Raw genomic sequence first — 18,568 nt, 5'->3', positions numbered from 1 at the left:
AAGGTTTGGCTCCAAACATATTTAGAGTGATCTTGCTTCAACCTACTATGTGGCAATTAAAAAGACCATCCATGTGTAATTTTAATCGCATGACCTTTTTAATGAGTCATGCGGCTTGATTAAATAATACACATGGATTGTCTTATAATTTGCAACATAATGAATTGGAAAAAATAGCTCCAAACATGTTTAGAGACACACGTTGTCCAACAGACAAAATGCCCACCCCATCCCACCCGCAGAAAGATTAATATAGCTAAACAATACACCTTAGACAAGAAAACAAAAGAATTATCAATGCTTTTAAAGATGTTGTATCAGTAGTGAAGGTGCCAAGAATATCAACACAGTAGAAAGGCAATGAATTTTTACAGTTAAGAAACAACCTTTCTAGGATCTGAATTCAAAGCATTCATCACAAGCTCAGCCCTTATAACTTGTGCAAGCAGCAAAGTAACGTGATTTGTCTTAAGAATGTGTGGATCACCCTCTGTAACCCGTGAAAGTAGCTTGTCCACAAAATCAACAAAGTCAATACACCCACTTTTTGTAAGAAAAAAGAAGATATCTGAAAGGATAAGCCACTCCTGCCAGCAATTTATCTCTGGTAAAATCAAGAAAAAAAATGTACAAGATTTTAGCTTACAAAAAATATACTTCCAGAAATTGCCCATGATTAGTCATCATTCAAACAGCCACAATGAACAAAACATGCAAGTAAAAAAGAAAAGAGGACATGAAAACAAGCATATAGTAAAATAGGATATGAAGTCAAGCATATAGAAAGCCACTTGCAAAAAATAGGCTAAAATGACTAACATGACTAGTAAATTTTGATTGCTTGAATGTAACTAGTATCCTTCACATGACCTCAGCAAGTCCACTCCCACCAATAACCAAGATGTATATTACAGCACTGCAATTTCATTTTTATTTTTTTAATACTGACTTTTTTTTTTCATAGGAGAACTTCACTCAGATTAGTTGCACATTGCACAGCATATTGTACAACAATCCTCACTATTAATCAAACTACTATGGGTAACTAACCACACCCGCCAAAACCATTTACCGGGTTTCCAGGGGCTTTTCACCCCTAATGAGCTAAGCAATTTATCCTTATGTCCAAAAGGCAATAATATTGGCACTCTTAAAAGCATTAAAAAAATATTTTTAAAAAAACTTAGGATCAAATTATTGCATTTTTAAAGATAGAAAAAGTACTACAAACTCCCTCAATTAAAGTAAGCAATGGGAAAGTGAATTGGCATTTTAACTTGGAATACAATTCAATAATCAGAAAATTAAGGAAGAGATGATTGCCTGAGTTTGTCAACTTCAATAGTTCAATAATTCTATCAATAGTTGCCTCACAAATCATTTCAGAAGTAAAAACAGCACCAGGAGTTGGCGGTTGAGGACTCTTATAGGATGGAGCCACAAGAAGCACACGCTTCCACCAATCAGGTGATGGAGTAGTGCGAAGAGCATGCCTTATACAACGCAAAGCTCTCTCCCAGTCCAAACTTCCCTTCTGAATAGACATTGCAAGATCCTATTCCAATGAAAAGAAACTAATTTAGTCCAAACTTCCCTTCTGAATAGACATTGAAAGATCCTATTCCAATGAAAAGAAGCTAGTTTAAGCAACCGCAGCTGATTCTAATCCAAATAAAACTGCAAGACACACATTCACGCACGTAGAGGCATAACTACATACATATACACACGCATGCATATTTATATATTTGTACATAAATGCAACAGGAGTGGACTAGATGCATGTAATCTCAGTTTTAACACGGGTGAAATTTTGGCAAGATCAATGGTGTGGGCAGACTTCTCTTGCTGTTGTTACCCCAAGTTATTTAGACTTAGCCGCAATAAAGATGCCAATGTGGCAGATTTTATGCATTTCACCAATGGGGTTCTTCACTAGGATCTCCACACTTTGTGCGGGCAAAACAAGATTGGGAATTGGAGTCCTTGATGACTTTCATGACTACCATTTATGATTCGGAAATTAAAGGGAATGGAGAGTATAAGATGTGCTAGAAAGCGGATAAGAAAAAGGGCTTCAAGGTAGGTGTTTATTACCAACCTTTGGACTCTGATACTGATACTGCTACTACTGATCATCTCTTCCCTTGGAACATCATTTGGAGATCCAAGGTCCCTTTGAGAGTAGCTTTCTTTGTATAGACTACAGCTTTGGGTATATTTTGACTGTTGACAACTTAATGAAGAGAAAGATAAAGATCATAAATTGGTGTTATATGTGTAAATGTAATGGTGGATCTGTTGGCCACCTTTTGCTACATTACCCCATCATTTCAAATTTGTGGTCCATGATTTTTGGTTTGTTTGGAGTTTTCCAGGTGATGCCAAAATCTGTAGTTGAGCTCCTAGCTTGCAAGCAAGGTCACTTTTTTTGTCATCATCAAAATGGTCACATTTGGATGATTATCTGAAATGGTTACATTTGGATGATTATCCCACACTGTTTGATGTGGTGCATTTGGAGGGAACAAATAGTAGATGTTTTGAAGATATCAAGCACTCTATGCCTGCTCTCAAGTTATTCTTTTTCCGAACTTTATTGGACTGGCTAACTCCCTTGAGGAATCTTTTTTTCTTTTCTATTGTTGATTTATTATATCTATGCAATTTTTGTAACTAATTGTTCCACTCCACTATATTTCTTGTATACTTGGGTGACTTCTTTTTTCTTATATATATATTTGGACAAAATTTAGCTACAAGATTAGTTGTAGTCTAAGGCTACAACCTTACTCAAAATCTTTTTATTGGAGGTAATTTTTGACAAATCTACCATTGAATTACATTTTCTTCTTATATCCTTCATACTTGCAAAATTTCTAGAAAATTAAATATCAATAGTTATATTATCAATAAATTATTTAAATTGCAAGTTTTTGTAGTTTAATGCATAAAATATAAGCTTATAAATCATATAATAAATATCATCTGATTGGCACAAAATTTGACATAAGTATTAAAAGTGTAAAAAACCTGCAATTCAACATATAGATTTTCAAAATATGTAGTAATGTCAATTTTTTAAAGTTTTAACCTTAGGCTACAACCAATTATATAACTAAACTTTGTCCTATATTTTTATTAGTTATAAAAAAAAAAAAAAAAATGCGTGTAATCTCAATTTTATATTTTATTTTATTTTGTGTCAAGGGCAATTTTGTAATTTCCTAAATTATAGACATGAGTTGTGCCAATGGTCCATTAGGTCTTATTTTGGGTTTTATTTAAGTTTTTTTTTTTTATTTAGTTGAGCTTAGTAGTAAAAGCTTAAGGAATCCAAGCCCAAGTTTTATTAGGGTTTTAAGAAATCCTATTTCAACTAGGAATGGGTATTACACTCCTACTTAAAGGGTTGTAATGCATAAAATTTTCAGATTTTTAGAGAAGCTATGAAGCTTTTATTGGTTTGTGTGATGCAACCCTATCCAAGATGTGATGCTTAGGAAGTCTATGTACAGCTACTGTTCACAGCAACCCAAATTCTGACTTTTCACCTTTGTTTCATCCCCAAACCCTTCTATTCCTTTCCCCCATTGGAAACCCTACAGCCCTCATAATTTTCCAGCCATTCCCCACCAAAACCTAACCCTAATTCCTAAAAATCTAAGTTGCCCAAGTGCTACCAGATCTGCCCCAGGATATTTAAATCAGATTTTGTTTGTTTTCACTTGTCCTACGTCACCAAGCAGCTTTTTTTTTCCCCTTATTTTACAAATAAACTGATAACAGGGAGCAAGTGGCCATTTGTAAGCAGCCCCGATGGTGTCTTTTCCTTGGAAGAGTATTTGGTGTGTTAAGGTACCTAAAAGGGTGGCTTTCTTCTTATGGACAGCTGCTAGGGGTGGGATTCTTACGATAGACAACCTTGTTAAGAAGAAGTTACCTCTTGTTAATTGGTGCTGCCTTTGTCTATGTGAAGAGGAAACTGTGGATCACTTATTGATCCATTGTAAGTATGCTCATACCTTGTGGAGTGAAGTCCTTCGTTTGTTTGGGGTTCAGCGGGTGACGCCGAAGAGTGTTGTTTCTCTTCTCTCTGCATGGTGGAATTGGTTGGGAAGTCATACTTCAAATGTGTGGAATATGGTTCCAGCGTGTCTTATGTGGTTAATTTGGAACGAGTGCAATGCCCGAACTTTTGAGGAAACTGAGAGACTTGTAAACTGTGTGAAGTCTTTGCTACTTAGGACTTTGTTTGAGTGGTCTCGTATTTGGGGGTTTACGCATTGTCATTCTTTGTTTGAATTTCTTAATTCTGTTAGTCTCTCTTTTGATTGATTTGTATTCTTTTCAGTGCAATGAGTTTACTATCGTAAATTCATTGTACTTTTATTATCAATAAAGTCTGTTATTACCTATCAAAAAAAAAAAAAAAATTTATCCCACAACTTGGGGAAAGAATACTCATATGATTTTCATCCAGTCTACTTTATGCTTTGCAGGTCATTTTCATTCAAATTCCATAATAGCAAAAATTACCTCTAATATGTTATTAAACCCTTTCTATCTCATAAGTTGAATCCACACAGCTAAAGTTTCTCTCAAACACGGCGTAGCTTACAAATTTCAACTGTATTACTATCTATGCAGCAACATTATCACTCAAGTAGCAGTTCGCATATTTGTCAGTGGATAGAGAATAATCAAATAATAACAATAATTGTTAATAAAAATGACAAAATCATCATTTCTTTTGTGGATTTTAAAATAAAAGAAAATAAATCAGTAAACAACAAAAATGCTGTGACTTGTGGCAGGCCCTCTTAAATTAGAACTTATGACAGTAAGCAATCGAATTGAAGTAGAACCAATCACACAAAACAATTCAAGAATTTGCACTACACACTTACAAAGGCCATTAAACCACCAAGAACATGTTTATGATATTCCAAAGATTATATAATGTTTCATTTGCATGAAACGTTGGATTCTGATAATGAAATCAAGGAAAATGTCTCACCTCTCCATGCAATGGTTCTCCAAGTACACTTGGATATGTGATTGGCGAATATCGCATGTTTGCTACTGCTTCGCCTGCAATATTAGGAGCTGTTTGAGACAGAATCCGATGAGTACCAAATGTAGGGCAATGCAAGTGTTGATCTAGCATTTGCATGTGCATAGCCATCATATCTCGCCTCCGATGGATCTCTAAGATAAGTGTAAATAAGGCCTCATCATCAGGTATGTTTTCTATGAACTGCACACCACTCCGCAATAATTCATAGAAGGGTACCCGGCATTTATCCTCTTCAACCAAAAGCCAAATCACATCCAAACAACTGTGCAGCCATTCAATAAGAGCCTTGTCAGGTCTCCAAGATTTCACTGCATCAGATTCATCAATCCCCTGTTGTCTTTGATCCCAATTAACCAGCCAATTCAGCATGTGGTAGAAAATTTCTGCATGAGTCACTGGTTTTAAATTAAATTCAAGACCAGCCAAAATAATCTTGCAACACAGCTGGCGTAGACTGCTTACAGCATTATCTCTTATAGATGAATTTACTCTGGCTGTAGATTGCTGTCCATTACAGGAAATATCAGATGATTTGGCTGGTGACAGAGTTGCACATGATGGTGGTTCAGTCGTTGATTGGGCAGGGGACCCAATACCATGAACTGAAGGTAATGGAGATGCCGGATTTGAAGACTGAAAATTAGAAGAATTGGGAATTGAGCTTGAAGGTGGAAGCATCCCAGACTGTGATAAACTTGTAGATGAAACAGCAGGCATCACTTGACTCCCCTGACCCATTGTCATTTCTGCAGAGGAGATCGATGAAAGAAGGGATGGCAAAAGAGTATCCCAGTTAATGTAACCTATACTACACAAGCTCCGTAAAGCAAAGAGAAGAAATTCAGCCCGTGGTGCATGACCACTACACTGCACAACCAGAGATATAAGAATAGATTCTGTCACAGCACGCAATTGCTCTTGGTCCTGAAAAACATGACCAGCATCAATACACAGAAGCACAATGGCACAATTAAGTCGAATGAAACCAAAAAATAAAAATAAAAACTAATGAATGAAGACATATGATGCAAAAAGAATAATTAAAATTCAGAAACTCACAGAAAACTGGCTTTGAAGTTGTTCAAAATCTAAGAGGAACTGCTCATTCCGAGGAGGAAGCTCCCTGTTTAGTGCAAGCACACGCTTTTGTGTCTTGTTCCTGAAGATTGGTTATTTAGACGACGATTAGAAGACTAAGAGAGCAAACAGCTAATCAAAGAATCCTAGCAATTCCAGAACTTTGTAATTCTTATCGCACCTATTCAAGGTTTGAACAGTTACGGTAGAATATACTCACAACACAAAATATGCCAAATATTTTGATACATCTATGAATCAAACTGTTCTTTTATTAGGCTTTCCTTCTGCATCTAAATTTGTCAAAGCTTATCTTATTTACAGATAATTTTGAGTCTTTTATAGCTGGATTGAACAAATATTTGTATAGCCAAACTCACATTATAAAATAAGGACATCTCAACTACTGGTTTCACTTGCCACTGCAAATTACTGTAAAAAAGTATCATAATAGTGGATTTTTAAGAAAGCAACTCAAAAAAAAGGGGTTCATGTGGGAGCTTTGTGTCGTTTTAAAGGTAGGTTATATCCTAGATGAAGAAAGAAAGACTCTTAATACTTTCAGAAACTGCCATATATCCCATGTAAGTAAGAAAGGAAATTTGGTAGCACACAGACTGGCAAGGCATGCTTAGTATGTAGAGGATGTAAAAAAGCAAAGTTCGAGGAAATACTCGCACTCCTAGAAGCACAACTTACTTTGTATGCATCACTACAGAAAATTAATGAAACAATATCTTTTTCATTCATTAGTGACTAAATTTTACGCTGGCTGTCAACCTACTACAACCCTCTTCGTTTTTCCCGGGCTTGGAACCTCCATGAACAAATATACGACACTAAGCACAGACAAGGGCGGAGTTATATATCATATCAGTGAGAAATTCATTGATTAGGAAGTTCAAACAAAATTGCCTTAGCCTAACCAGTTTCAATTCATACCTATTTAGCATTGTCGTTAAATTTTCCGTTGCTTCATTAGAAAGACTAACTAAAAAATGGATCTTCTCAACTTAGGATGAAATAAACAACGCAATTTCATCTGTCTTTCAATGAGTAGAGCCTAAAAACCTAAATTCAGACAAGAGAAGCTAATAATATGAACAAATTAACACTGCCTCACGCAACTCAACCCTAAAAAAACAGTTTCAATACAGAAAAAGAAACACAAACGCATAGATATGTATGTACTTACGGAGGTTCTCGAATAGAATCTTCGGGTTTCTGGCGACTACTTCTCTGAAAAATTAAGAAACACACAATATTTTAGTTAATTAATTAAGAAGAAGAAGAAGAAGAAGAAGAAGAAGAAAAAGAAGGGATGAGAATTGGAAGAGAGTGAATACGCCTAAGTAGAGGTTGAAGAGATCGACGATAGCAGCGCGAGCAGGGTGGAACTGGTAGGCACGAGAAGCTGAGGAGGAGGCTGAGGCTGGAGCCACAGTCGGAGCTGATCTCTGAGCTTGGTTTTGGGTTTGATCCATTTTCACTCATGGAGGAAAAGAGAGAGAGAAATGTGAAGTGTGTGTCTGTGAAGTTCGGAAAGAAAGTGCAGAATGTTTTTGAATGACTGGGGACCAGTCAAATTTTGAGAGGGTGGGTGGACTGCCGGATTCGGGTTCGGGCTCGGGGCTCCGAATTTGTTTTGGAAGAAAGAAAAGAAGTGAGTCTAGTGACCACTGGCCCGTAGAAATGCTTTAGAGTGATGACCTGTAGCTGCTATACGACAAGTCGTTTTTACTATTTTGTAATAAGTAGTGTATAACTACAGGTCGTTTAGTTCGTTGTTTAATGCCTAGTTGCTGTCCATGTGCAAGCCACGTGCCACTTAAGTTAGTTGTTAGTGGACTGGAGAAGGCAGTCATTTTTTAGTTATAGTTATTTTCATTTGCTCCATCAAAAAAAAAAAAAGTTATTTTCATTTTCTCTCTATTTTCGGGTTACCTATATAAACCTCAATTTGATGGAATAAGATTTCGTTATGCTGTTTTTCATCAATTAGATTTTCTCCCAATTTCATTTCTCAAACAAAAAAAAAAAAAAAAATTTCTCCCAATTTCAATAAAAGTAATAAAAATTAACAAAATGGGTAAATTCCATTCATACACCCTAAGGTTTGGGATAATATAAATCAACTTCAAGACTATTCAAAACCGACCAATTTGATCCTTAAAGTAAACTTAGTTGCTAAGACAGTTGAGAAAAATGACTAACTGACCTTACAATTTTTATTGATTAAGTTAGCTTTAGGGACCAAATTGGTAAGTTTTGAAAAATCTTGAATCTAGTAAACATTAGCCCAAATCTCAAAGTATGCTAATGGAATTTACCCTAGCAATTGTAAAACTCTAACCAAATCAAAATTGTTATTTAGGCTGTGTTTGTTTCAACTTCAAACCACTTCCGGAAATCAATTTCCGTAAAATTGATGCGTTTGGCTGCTTAGGAAAATTGGGTCAACGGAAACCCATTTCCCCTTTGACCGAAAAAGAGGCCCCTGCTGGTGGAAATTCATTTCACCCTCTATTTTACCTTAAACCAATTTCCGGAAAATTTTCTCTCCACTCTCCAAGTTCTCTCACACAGCAACATCACTCTCCAAGCTCTCTCACACTCACTCTCCGATCCGGTCCAGACCCAAGCTCCAAGCTCCAAGCTCANACACCATTATACCTGGGTACTAGACAGAACCAAGGTATTGCATGGTCCTCGGACTCAAACCTATGGGGAAACTAGATACTTACAGAAAAATAGAAGTGGTAGACAGAACCAAGGTATTGCATGGTCCTCGGACCCAAGCCTATGGTAAAACTATTCACACCATTATACTTGGGTACTAGATAGAACCAAGGTATTGCATGGTCCTCGAACTCAAACCTATGGAGAAACTAGATACTTACAGAAAAATAGAAGTGGTAGACAGAACCAAGGTATTGCATGGTCCTCGGACCCAAGCCTATGGTAAAACTATTCACACCATTATACCTGGGTATTAGACAGAACCAAGGTATTGCATGGTCCTCGGACCCAAGCTTATGGAAAACTAGATACTTACAGAAAAATAGAAGTACTAGACAGAACCAAGGTATTGCATGGTCCTCGGACCCAAGCCTATGGAAAACTAGATACTTACAGAAAAATAGAAGTACTAGACAGAATCAAGGTATTGCATGGTCCTCGGACCCAAGCCTATAGAAAACTAGATACTTACAGAAAAATAGAAGTACTAGACAGAACCAAGGTATTGCGTGGTCCTCAGACTCAAACCCATGGAGAAAATAACTATCTGGAGAAAAACCAAAGCGTTACCTAGAGTCAAGATATAATACGGTCCTTAGATTTATATTTGAAGGATAACAGATGATTTCATGAGACTAACTCCAGAATAGAATACAAATATCGAGCAGAATATTATAGTAAAGCAAATAAAAGAAAACATCTGTAGTTGGAAGTAAAGTATTAAGCATTCAGCTCAAATAGAAAGTATTCAATTTCCTTACAACGCCACTGAGGCAAGAAACAAAATGAAATAAAAGAGAGAATGAAAAAGAAAATAAACAAAATTATCCTATGTCATATACCAGTCTCCCCAACTCAGTAGGCAAATTAATTCGATAAGCAAATCAAAAGGCTTTAGCCAAGGTTTTAGCCAAAGCCTAAGGGCTTTGTCTCGAAGGGTCCACCGGAGGCCTAGCCACGTCTTGTGGTATTTCCTGACCCTCGGTTATAAATCCCCCCAACGTTCTCTGGGGTTTAACCTCCTCGGATGGTTGGTCAGTTAAAGATATATCCTCGGCGGTCTTATCGTGACTCTCAACCGCTGGTAATGAGGACCCCTCCTCGGGAGCAGCAAAGGTAGTCTCGCGAATTACAATAGGGTAACATACCTTGTCCTCCCTCCTAAGGTCAGAAGAGGCATCAACCCCTGCTTGGTTGAGGGCTTCATGCCAGGTCTGAGAATAGTAATGCCTGCACACCGCAGGAACTTGAGCCCGAAGGATGGCTTCGGTTTTAGCCACCCCATCTGCGCAAGCCTCCTCCTCTGCCTGTTCTACAGAGCGCTCAGTGTCTATTTTTGCAAATACCACCTCGTCTTTGGCTCTCACAGCCTCGTCCCTGGCATACTCGGCAATACCTTTCTCATGGATTGCCACGGTTAACTTTTCCTTTATATAGGTAATGTCCCCTTTGGCAGTCTGTAGTTGACCCTCAACGTCTTGCAAGCGATTGGTTTGATCCTCAGCTTGCTTCCTAGCCACGGCTAGGTCGGAGGCAGCAACGTCCCTGGCCTTTGTTATCTCCTCCAGATCCTCGGTCACCTTCTTTAGGTTGGCCTCAGATCTCTTGAGGGTATTAGCAGCTTCCAAGAACTTGTCACGCTCTTGCGCTAAGGCATTGCTCTGGCCATCGACCTCCTCGTCTAACCTGAAAAGAGCCTAGATAGCCTGCCAATAAAAACAAGTAACTTCGTAAAGAGAAAGGAAGGTACCAAGCGACAAAATTCGAATAAAGTAAATAGGGGCCAAAGGACCCACCATGCCTAGATATTTCTTAAGGTCAAGGACAACCTCTGACCCACTCATATTTCTTAGCTCGGCCATGTCAGTGGGAAGAAGAAGAGATTTCTCCAGGGCATCGGCTACGAGAGCCCCCTCGGCTCTTTGAGATTCCCGCATCGATGCATTATCTATCAGGGGCTGATCATGGAGCATAGCAGCGGGCAGCCAGGCTTGAGCCTCGGACTGCTGGATGGTCTTCTTACCTTTCCGTTGACCACCGAGCTTCAGTTGCTTTGGAGGCCTGCGAAATCTACCATCCTCGGGCGGGGAATGGGATTTTCTCCCATCCATTGGCTCCTTACCCTTGGAAGGTCTCTCCCTTTTCGGGTCATGAGACTCGGTCTGAGGTCCTGATACTATGGGGACAGAGGATGACCTGGTTTACACAGTTAAAATCTGGGGCGGAGGTGCCGGGGGCTGGGGCTGCGACTCCTCCGGTGCACCCTTCTTGGAACCGCCTTCGAGCAGGTCAAGAAGACTGGTTTGGGGCTGTCTTTTTAAACCCATCTCAGCCTGAGTACCAACTCTTAGGGACCGGAGATCGGCTTCGGACAAATAAGGGTCTCCTAGATTACCAGAGGGATCCTCGGACTGATCAGCTAGGTTGAACACACTATATTCATCCTCAGAAGAACTCAGTTCAACCACCTCCCTTGCCTTCTCAGATAGTCCTTCCTCGGCCACCGTTACTTGTTGGGATGAGGAGGGACCTGCTAGCGGAATGCCTTTAGGTATATAAGACCCCTCGGAAAATGCAAAACTGTCCTCCACCACAGTAATCTGCGTAAGCCGAGGATCACGAGTTCTAATTACGTGCTTCAGAACTGGGAATGATTTCTGAGCTGGGTCGCATCCGAGGATTTGATGGGCAGCTCTGACCTGGTTATCAGTTTTGTTCAGGAAAAGGTTCGACCTAAAAACGGTTTCCAAATCCGCTTTGTTAACCAGGTGGAAGTGACGTGCAAAGGCGTGCAGATCTGCGAAAAGAAAAGTAAAACTCCTGTGGTTAATAAACCAAAGTGGATATACAGTTATAAACATAAAAATACTGAAACCTAGATTGTCTCCTACTTCGGATACCCTACCTGGCTCCCCCTCTACTGTTGGGCAATGAAAACCGTTGTGCCACTCCCCTGACACAATGAGGAAATCTTGAGTCAACCCCTTATTGGAATCAGGAAGACACTGGATGAGACGAACCCTATCGTCCCTCGTCTTCATATAGTACGCCTTACCCCTCAGGTGATGAAGGTTGTAGCACCAGTTCATATCGTGGTGAGTCAGTCCCAGCCCCACTTTCTCATTCAAGGTATCTACACACCCTAATATTCTAAATACATTCACGGCACACTGGGTAGGAGCCAGGCGAAAATGCCTAAGGTAATTGAGGGTCACCGGCCTCATAGGGATTCTCATCCCTCCCTTTACGAAAGCGACTATCGGGATCACGACTTCACCCTTTCTCCTCTTAATGTACCACTCCCCTTCTTCACAGTATTTCAAACTCACATTATTGGGTATCCCGTAGTCAACAATGAATTTGTTCATTATCTCGTCGGACTCAACCAACTTCTTAAACTTACCCATTCCCCAAGGACGACTAAAAGTTCCAGAAGAAGAAAAGAAGGAGTAGAATCAAGAAAATTTGGGATCACTGGAAGAAGAAGACTTACAGAAGTATGACGATGCTCTTCAGGTAGTGTGCAAGTTGAACCAGATTCAAATCATACGCATCAATAATTGTAAGCGCGAAAATGAGGAAACCAGGCGGTTCAAACAGGTACTTATACTCCCCCTTAGGTTCCCCAAATATAACCGCTTGCCCATAAAAGCAGGAGATCCCCATTGAACAATTACCATCATACCGTTGAAAGTGGAAAACGTGGTGCCACCAAAATTTAATGGGGGCACACATTAAGTCTTGAAACGCCAAAAACGCGCATCGGGCAATCGAAAAGTCGCCAGCATTAACGCGAACCAAAGTGGGGCGACACGTCTAAAGGGCCCGCAGGTATCAAAACCCTCCTCCCCGTCCGAGGGAACGTGCAGCAGGGTTTTGAGGGGCTATTGTGGGGCCCGTGGGCCTGATAGCCTCGGCCCATCGTGTAGCAGGCCCAAGGCCCACGCCGAGGAATACTGACCATTCAAGGCTAAATTGGGGAAAGCCTCTGTTCCGGATCCATGCCGAGGACCTCCTCGTCCTCGGCATGACAAGGATGATTTTTGGGAAAGACCTGGCCCAAAGTAAGCTGTCACCCTCACACTTAATGCATTCACCTAACCCCTCTGGCCGCATTAATGGGGATATAACCCCTTAGCAGGGCAACATTGATCAGAGTGAACCACTTGAGTACTGATAAGGCCTCTGATGGGACGGACGGCCAGAAGAGAGGCGAATGGATGATCAACAGATGGAAGAAGGAGATAGGAAGATGAAGACTATATAAGAAAAGCAAGTAAAGTAAAAGAAGAGGGGGGAAAAAAATGGGGAGAAGAAAAAGGGCTCCTCGGCCACGGGCCGAGGAGCATCCCCCCAGATTGTAAAAAAGTTCTAAGTATTTTTTAATAGAACAATGGAGTTCATGTTTGGTGATCGACGGCCAGCGCCTAAACCTTTAACCCACTCTCTACAAATTTATTGTTTAGGTTTGTTGGGCTGAAAACTCATTCATACTCAGGGTCAAATCCAAATTGAGTCTCTACAGTTACCATTACAAATCAGTAATATTTCTCAAATCCTATATAATATGCAATCATCTATATATATATATATATAACCGAAACCTCCGAAACTCTCACAATTTTTCATGTTAACACAATATTTAAATAAAATTATCATTTTATTTAAATAAAATTATTTTTGTTTACCTCTTCAGAGCTTGCTACATCATTATTATTTTTTTAAAACAAAATTATTTAACTTTTATTTACCCCATATGTTGCCTAAAAAGAATTGGAAAACAAAAATTATTCCCTTACATTGCCTAAAAATAGTTGGAAACTAATAGGTTAACCAAAGTAGAGTTGAAAACTTATTACAACTCAGCAAATTATCCACCGTCCTACAACTATAAATAAATAAATATATATATATATATAACAACAATGTACAAGCTAGCTGAAAAAGAACGAAGAGCCATGATAATTAAAAGAGGTATATTTAGGATTTTTATTTTTGGCTTTTGCTTTTGCCATTGCTAATAGAATTAGACATACAATGAAGTTGGTGTGGCTGGCTATTGCTAACATGCTTAAAGCTCAAACATGGCTCCATGCAACCATATAGTACCTATGGTATTCTTTTTTCATGGTTTAATTTAGTTGTTTTAGATGCTATGGTATTGAATTACTCTTTGCTTCAAGTCTCGCATCTTAAGCTTGGTATCTTTTTTTTTTTTTTTTGTCATCTACATTATTATTATTTTTTCATTCTACGTTCATTTAATTCTTCTATTACTCCATTTGGTTATGGTGAACATGTTGGATATTTGAAATATGTACGCTTGATTTTGCGTCTGTGATTGTTTTACATAGTATGACTTCCAAGTGACTCCTTAACTTGGATAACCCAAGTTTACATTGGTCAAATTTTTTTTTTTACTGCCCTTTATTTGTAGACACTTACAATTTTTCTTATATACATATATATATATATATATGTTATCTTGTCTATATTGCCTTTGGAATAGTTGTCAATAATGTACTATATGTAGCCCATAAGTCCTATGAAAATAACATTATTTCTTGCATTGTCAATAATGATAGTCCTATTTAAATAACACTATATGCCTTACAACAATTGTCACTAATTTACAAATCTCAACATATGCAGCACAATGTACAAGTCTATGCCAGCTAAGCCCCTTGCATCCTCTTTTTTATTTATTTTTAAATGATCGTACATTTTAATCTCTAATAGTATTTTATAGGTATTCCATTCTCTGGGGGTGCCAATGACCAGTAGTTCAAATCATTTTCAACTATCAAATTAGGTACAAGTAAAAAATATAATAAAATGATTTATAAGCATTTTTTGTGAACTTGTGATGTTCATAATTTGTATTAGGAAAATTGGTATCTTTCGTGAGTATTTTTGAATTATGCCTATTGTATAAACTGAGTATAGTTGCATACTATTTAGAGATTTTATCACTTGTGTCTTTCATTTAAGTTTGCATTTCCTTGGAAGAAATGAGGATTAAATCTCTGGAATTTTGTATCTATTTTAGTTTTCTAGTTGGTTCCTTCTCAAGGAAAAGGAAAAAAAAAAAAAAAAAGGTTTGCTAGTTTGTTCATGGTCAAGAATTTGATGGGAGTGAAATGGTGTTTTAGTAGGTGTCTGGCGGTTGGTATTTGTAAGATAGAGTCACTGCAACATGAAATAAAAGTTCTGGAAAGTGATTTCTTGAAACGTAGCTTGAAAATTCCTGTCCAATTATTATGACATTTTTAGTTTCGGAATGTTCCTATTGCATAGATTTATCCATGTACTCTAAAAATGTGATATTGAGAAATCGGATGATTTCTTATTGGAGTGGACTTTACAAGTCTTTAATGCTTGTAATGAAGCTGGTGTGAAACTATCATGTACTTATGTTTTTGCTTACATGCCTGTATGAGAGAGACTTTCATTTTAATTTTATATATTTGTATATTCTATATTACTTGTAACTTCTATTTGTTACCCAATGTTTTAATTGCATGCAAGTAGCATGTGATCTGTAGGGGTCTGATTTTGTTGCCCAAGCCCAAAAGATATGGGTCAAAGGCCCAACGAACCCAGAACAATGAATTTGTAGAGAGTGGATCGAAGGTTTAGGCGCTGGCCGGCGTTCACGAAACATGAACTTCTTTCTTTCTTTGAAAAATACTTAGAACAATTTACAGCTGGGGGATGCTCCTCGGACCATGGCCGAGGAGGCTTTCCCTTCCCTCCTGCCCCTCTCCAAAAAAAACCCTCCCTTTTACATTTTGCTCACATTTCTTATATATCCCTCTCTTCTTCTTCCTGTTGATCATCTATTGGCCTTCCTCTTGACCGCCTATCCCATCAAAGGTCATCTCCGTGCTCAAGTGGTTCGCCCTGATCGATGTCGCCTTGTCAAGGGGTTACATCCCCATTAATGCTGCCAGAGGGGTTAGGTGAATGCATTCAATGCCGAGGTGACAGTTCGCCCAGGGCTTGCCCTTCTCCGTACCGAGGTCTTGGACGACCGAGGATAGGGTCATCCTCGGACCCATCATGTGTCCTCGGTGGGGGCCATTTGGGCCTGGGTTGAAGTGGGCCGAGGCTACCAGATTTTTTGGCCTCACATGATCCATATGCCTTTTTTTATTTCCAAGTTTATGCAACTATGCAATTTCTGTGAATGCACTAACGAAAAGAAATAGTACATTAATGATATTAGGGACGGCTAGATCTTGCTCACTATTGGAAGAGATAAGGCACGGTTCAATTTGTTTTTTCTTTTTTCTTTTTTTTAAACTTTGCTCATAGATGTGGTTATTTTTATATTTGCAAGTTGTTTTTACATATATGTGGTCAATCTGGACTTATGGAAATAGGGTGGTTCATGAAGGACAAATCCTAATCATATGGATGTGATACTAACGGCTTAAGCTTTATCTTGCAGGTACAAAGAGGCTTTCAATGACCAATCTCTCTAATACAGGAATTTAGGAAGACCAAAACCAGTGCAGTAACCCATAGCAGGTCCATGGTAGATCATTTTGAAAATCACAGGAGCAAGATGTAATAGGACTAAAAGATGCTCTTTTGCTTATGAAGCAGTAAATATGCAGGGAGTTCGTGTGTTTTTTGGAGTTGCTAGTAGTGTAGCCAGATCAAAAGGTGGGGCAATGCTTGAAGCAATGGTGGATGCTGCCATTAGAGCAAAGCACCATGGATTTTAGTATATTTTGTTTTTGGGTGGTGATAGGAGGGTTGTCCAAGCCTTTAGGAAGAAAAGATTAACTGTTTGGCTAGACAATACTAGATTAGCTGATCTTAATATCCTTGCTCAATCTGGGCTCTTTTGTAACATGCTTTTTGTGCCCCACATTATAGTTAAACATGTCTGGTCTATATAGCAAAGATAGCAACTCAGGTTCCTTTGAACTATTGTTGGTACAACCCAATATTTGTATAATTTTTGTGTATATCTCCCTTTGGATGGTATCAATAAAGATGAATCAACACCTTATTTTCTTGAAGAGTTCATCCATCAGAACAAAATACTTACACTTCTCAATCAGATATTGCCCTTTAACAACATTACCAATAATTTGCCATAATACTTAATGAGAGAGGCACCATTCAAAAACAATTCATATAATTGGGAACAAGCTCAAACTCAACAACAAGCTGCCCAACAATTGAGAAATTTTATTATCAAATTGAACAAAATTTATAATGAGATTCAAACACCAAAAACAGAGCAATAAAGGAAGCAATTGAAATCAAATGTGTTATTCCTTATGACCCTCATCAATACAATCCAGCTTATTTATGTAATAGAATCCAAGTTAACTAGCTAATTCCCTAATTAATGATTATATCTCACTAATCAATGCATTAACAGTAAGTATCTAATTAACTACCCAATGATTAACAACCCTACTTTAACTGCCTAACTAACTAATTACCCCTAACCATCCCAACCAACTGCTTAACTCCTTGGCACGCCACAGCAACAGCCCACGCACAACACGGCAGTAGCCCACGCACCCCAATGCACACCTCAATGCACACAGTTGTGCATCACCCAACACACCTTAAGGCACACCATTGCCTTAGCACGTGCCTTAGTATTTTGGCCTTGTATCACATCAGAACCAATTTTTCAAAGCCACTGATACAATCTTTCTTCAAAACTTTGGGACATCAATTTCGTAGCATTAACAACAACATTCAAATGCAAAACCATGAAACCCAACAACTAAAAGACTCACAATCACAATCTAGAGTTAAAAACTAGGACTCAGGATATTAACCTCCCCACATTACAAATTCAAAAAAACTTAAAACATCTGTATGCCTTCATCTCATCAACCACATCCCTGTTAAGATCGAATGGGCATGAGTCTTAAAACCAAAACCCAAAATTCCATGCCCACCAAATCCGATACCAAAACCGATCAAAGCTTGTGGGCTTTGGGTCCTATCTTTGCTTCTCGGCAAAGATGTTGCAACCCAAAATTCTCATGTTTACACCAAATCTGATACTAAAACTAGCCGCTATGAAAATTGTTGATTTTCCCTTTGGGCCTCCATTGACTTTGTCACTGTCAGAATTCTTGTGAAAACGGTGGCCTTCCATGGCTTAGTACTTCTTTAAATTTCAATTTCATACAAAAAGAGAGGGGTAATTTCTTCTCTAGAGAAATATTGGGGAAATAGAGCTAGAGGGAGAGAGAAAGAAAGAGGCAGATAGTGTTTTAAGGGTTTGAGAGAAATTTTGAATCGATGAGTTTGGGTTAAATGATCTGGTTGGTGTTGTTATGTTTCTATTAGTTTTTAACCATGGTTTGATTTTTTAACAAGAGTTAATTTAATGGTTAAGTGGTGATGTGGAGCTAAGTCATAAATTTAAACTAAGTGGCACTTTCCTATTGGGTGGGAGGAGCTGGGAGGACCACATTAGTGGCCTCCCGGAGGAACCAATAATTTCTCCTAACAATGACCTATTTTGGGATTGTCTTAAGGAGCATATTCTTATATGCCACCTGAACCAAAAAGACTAACGCTACAATAATTTAATTCAACTTATTTTGGTCAATTATTTGCAATCTATTGTAATAAAATTCATGAATTTATAGCTTATAACTACAAGATATTCGAAACAGTAAATTG

General features: G+C 38.4%; 1 protein-coding gene across 1 annotated transcript in view; it reads right to left on the bottom strand.

Annotated features, from left to right (window-relative positions):
* The window catches only part of LOC112023297 (mediator of RNA polymerase II transcription subunit 23), a gene marked incomplete in the record, with an annotated part of 42,861 nt that extends 35,144 nt beyond the window's left edge, over window positions 1–7,717 (bottom strand). The window contains 6 exon segments of the mRNA XM_065760067.1: window positions 387–604; window positions 1,324–1,555; window positions 5,021–6,004; window positions 6,140–6,239; window positions 7,353–7,396; window positions 7,504–7,717. Coding sequence (XP_065616139.1) covers window positions 387–604; window positions 1,324–1,555; window positions 5,021–6,004; window positions 6,140–6,239; window positions 7,353–7,396; window positions 7,504–7,641 — 1,716 coding nt within the window.
* Window positions 7,718–18,568: the final 10,851 nt, after the last annotated feature.

The sequence above is a fragment of the Quercus suber genome, unplaced genomic scaffold (assembly GCF_002906115.3).
Source record: "Quercus suber isolate HL8 unplaced genomic scaffold, Cork oak 2.0 scaffold_352, whole genome shotgun sequence".
In the NCBI taxonomy this organism is placed as follows: Eukaryota; Viridiplantae; Streptophyta; class Magnoliopsida; order Fagales; family Fagaceae; genus Quercus; species Quercus suber.
This window is presented reverse-complemented; position numbering and strand designations above follow the sequence as displayed.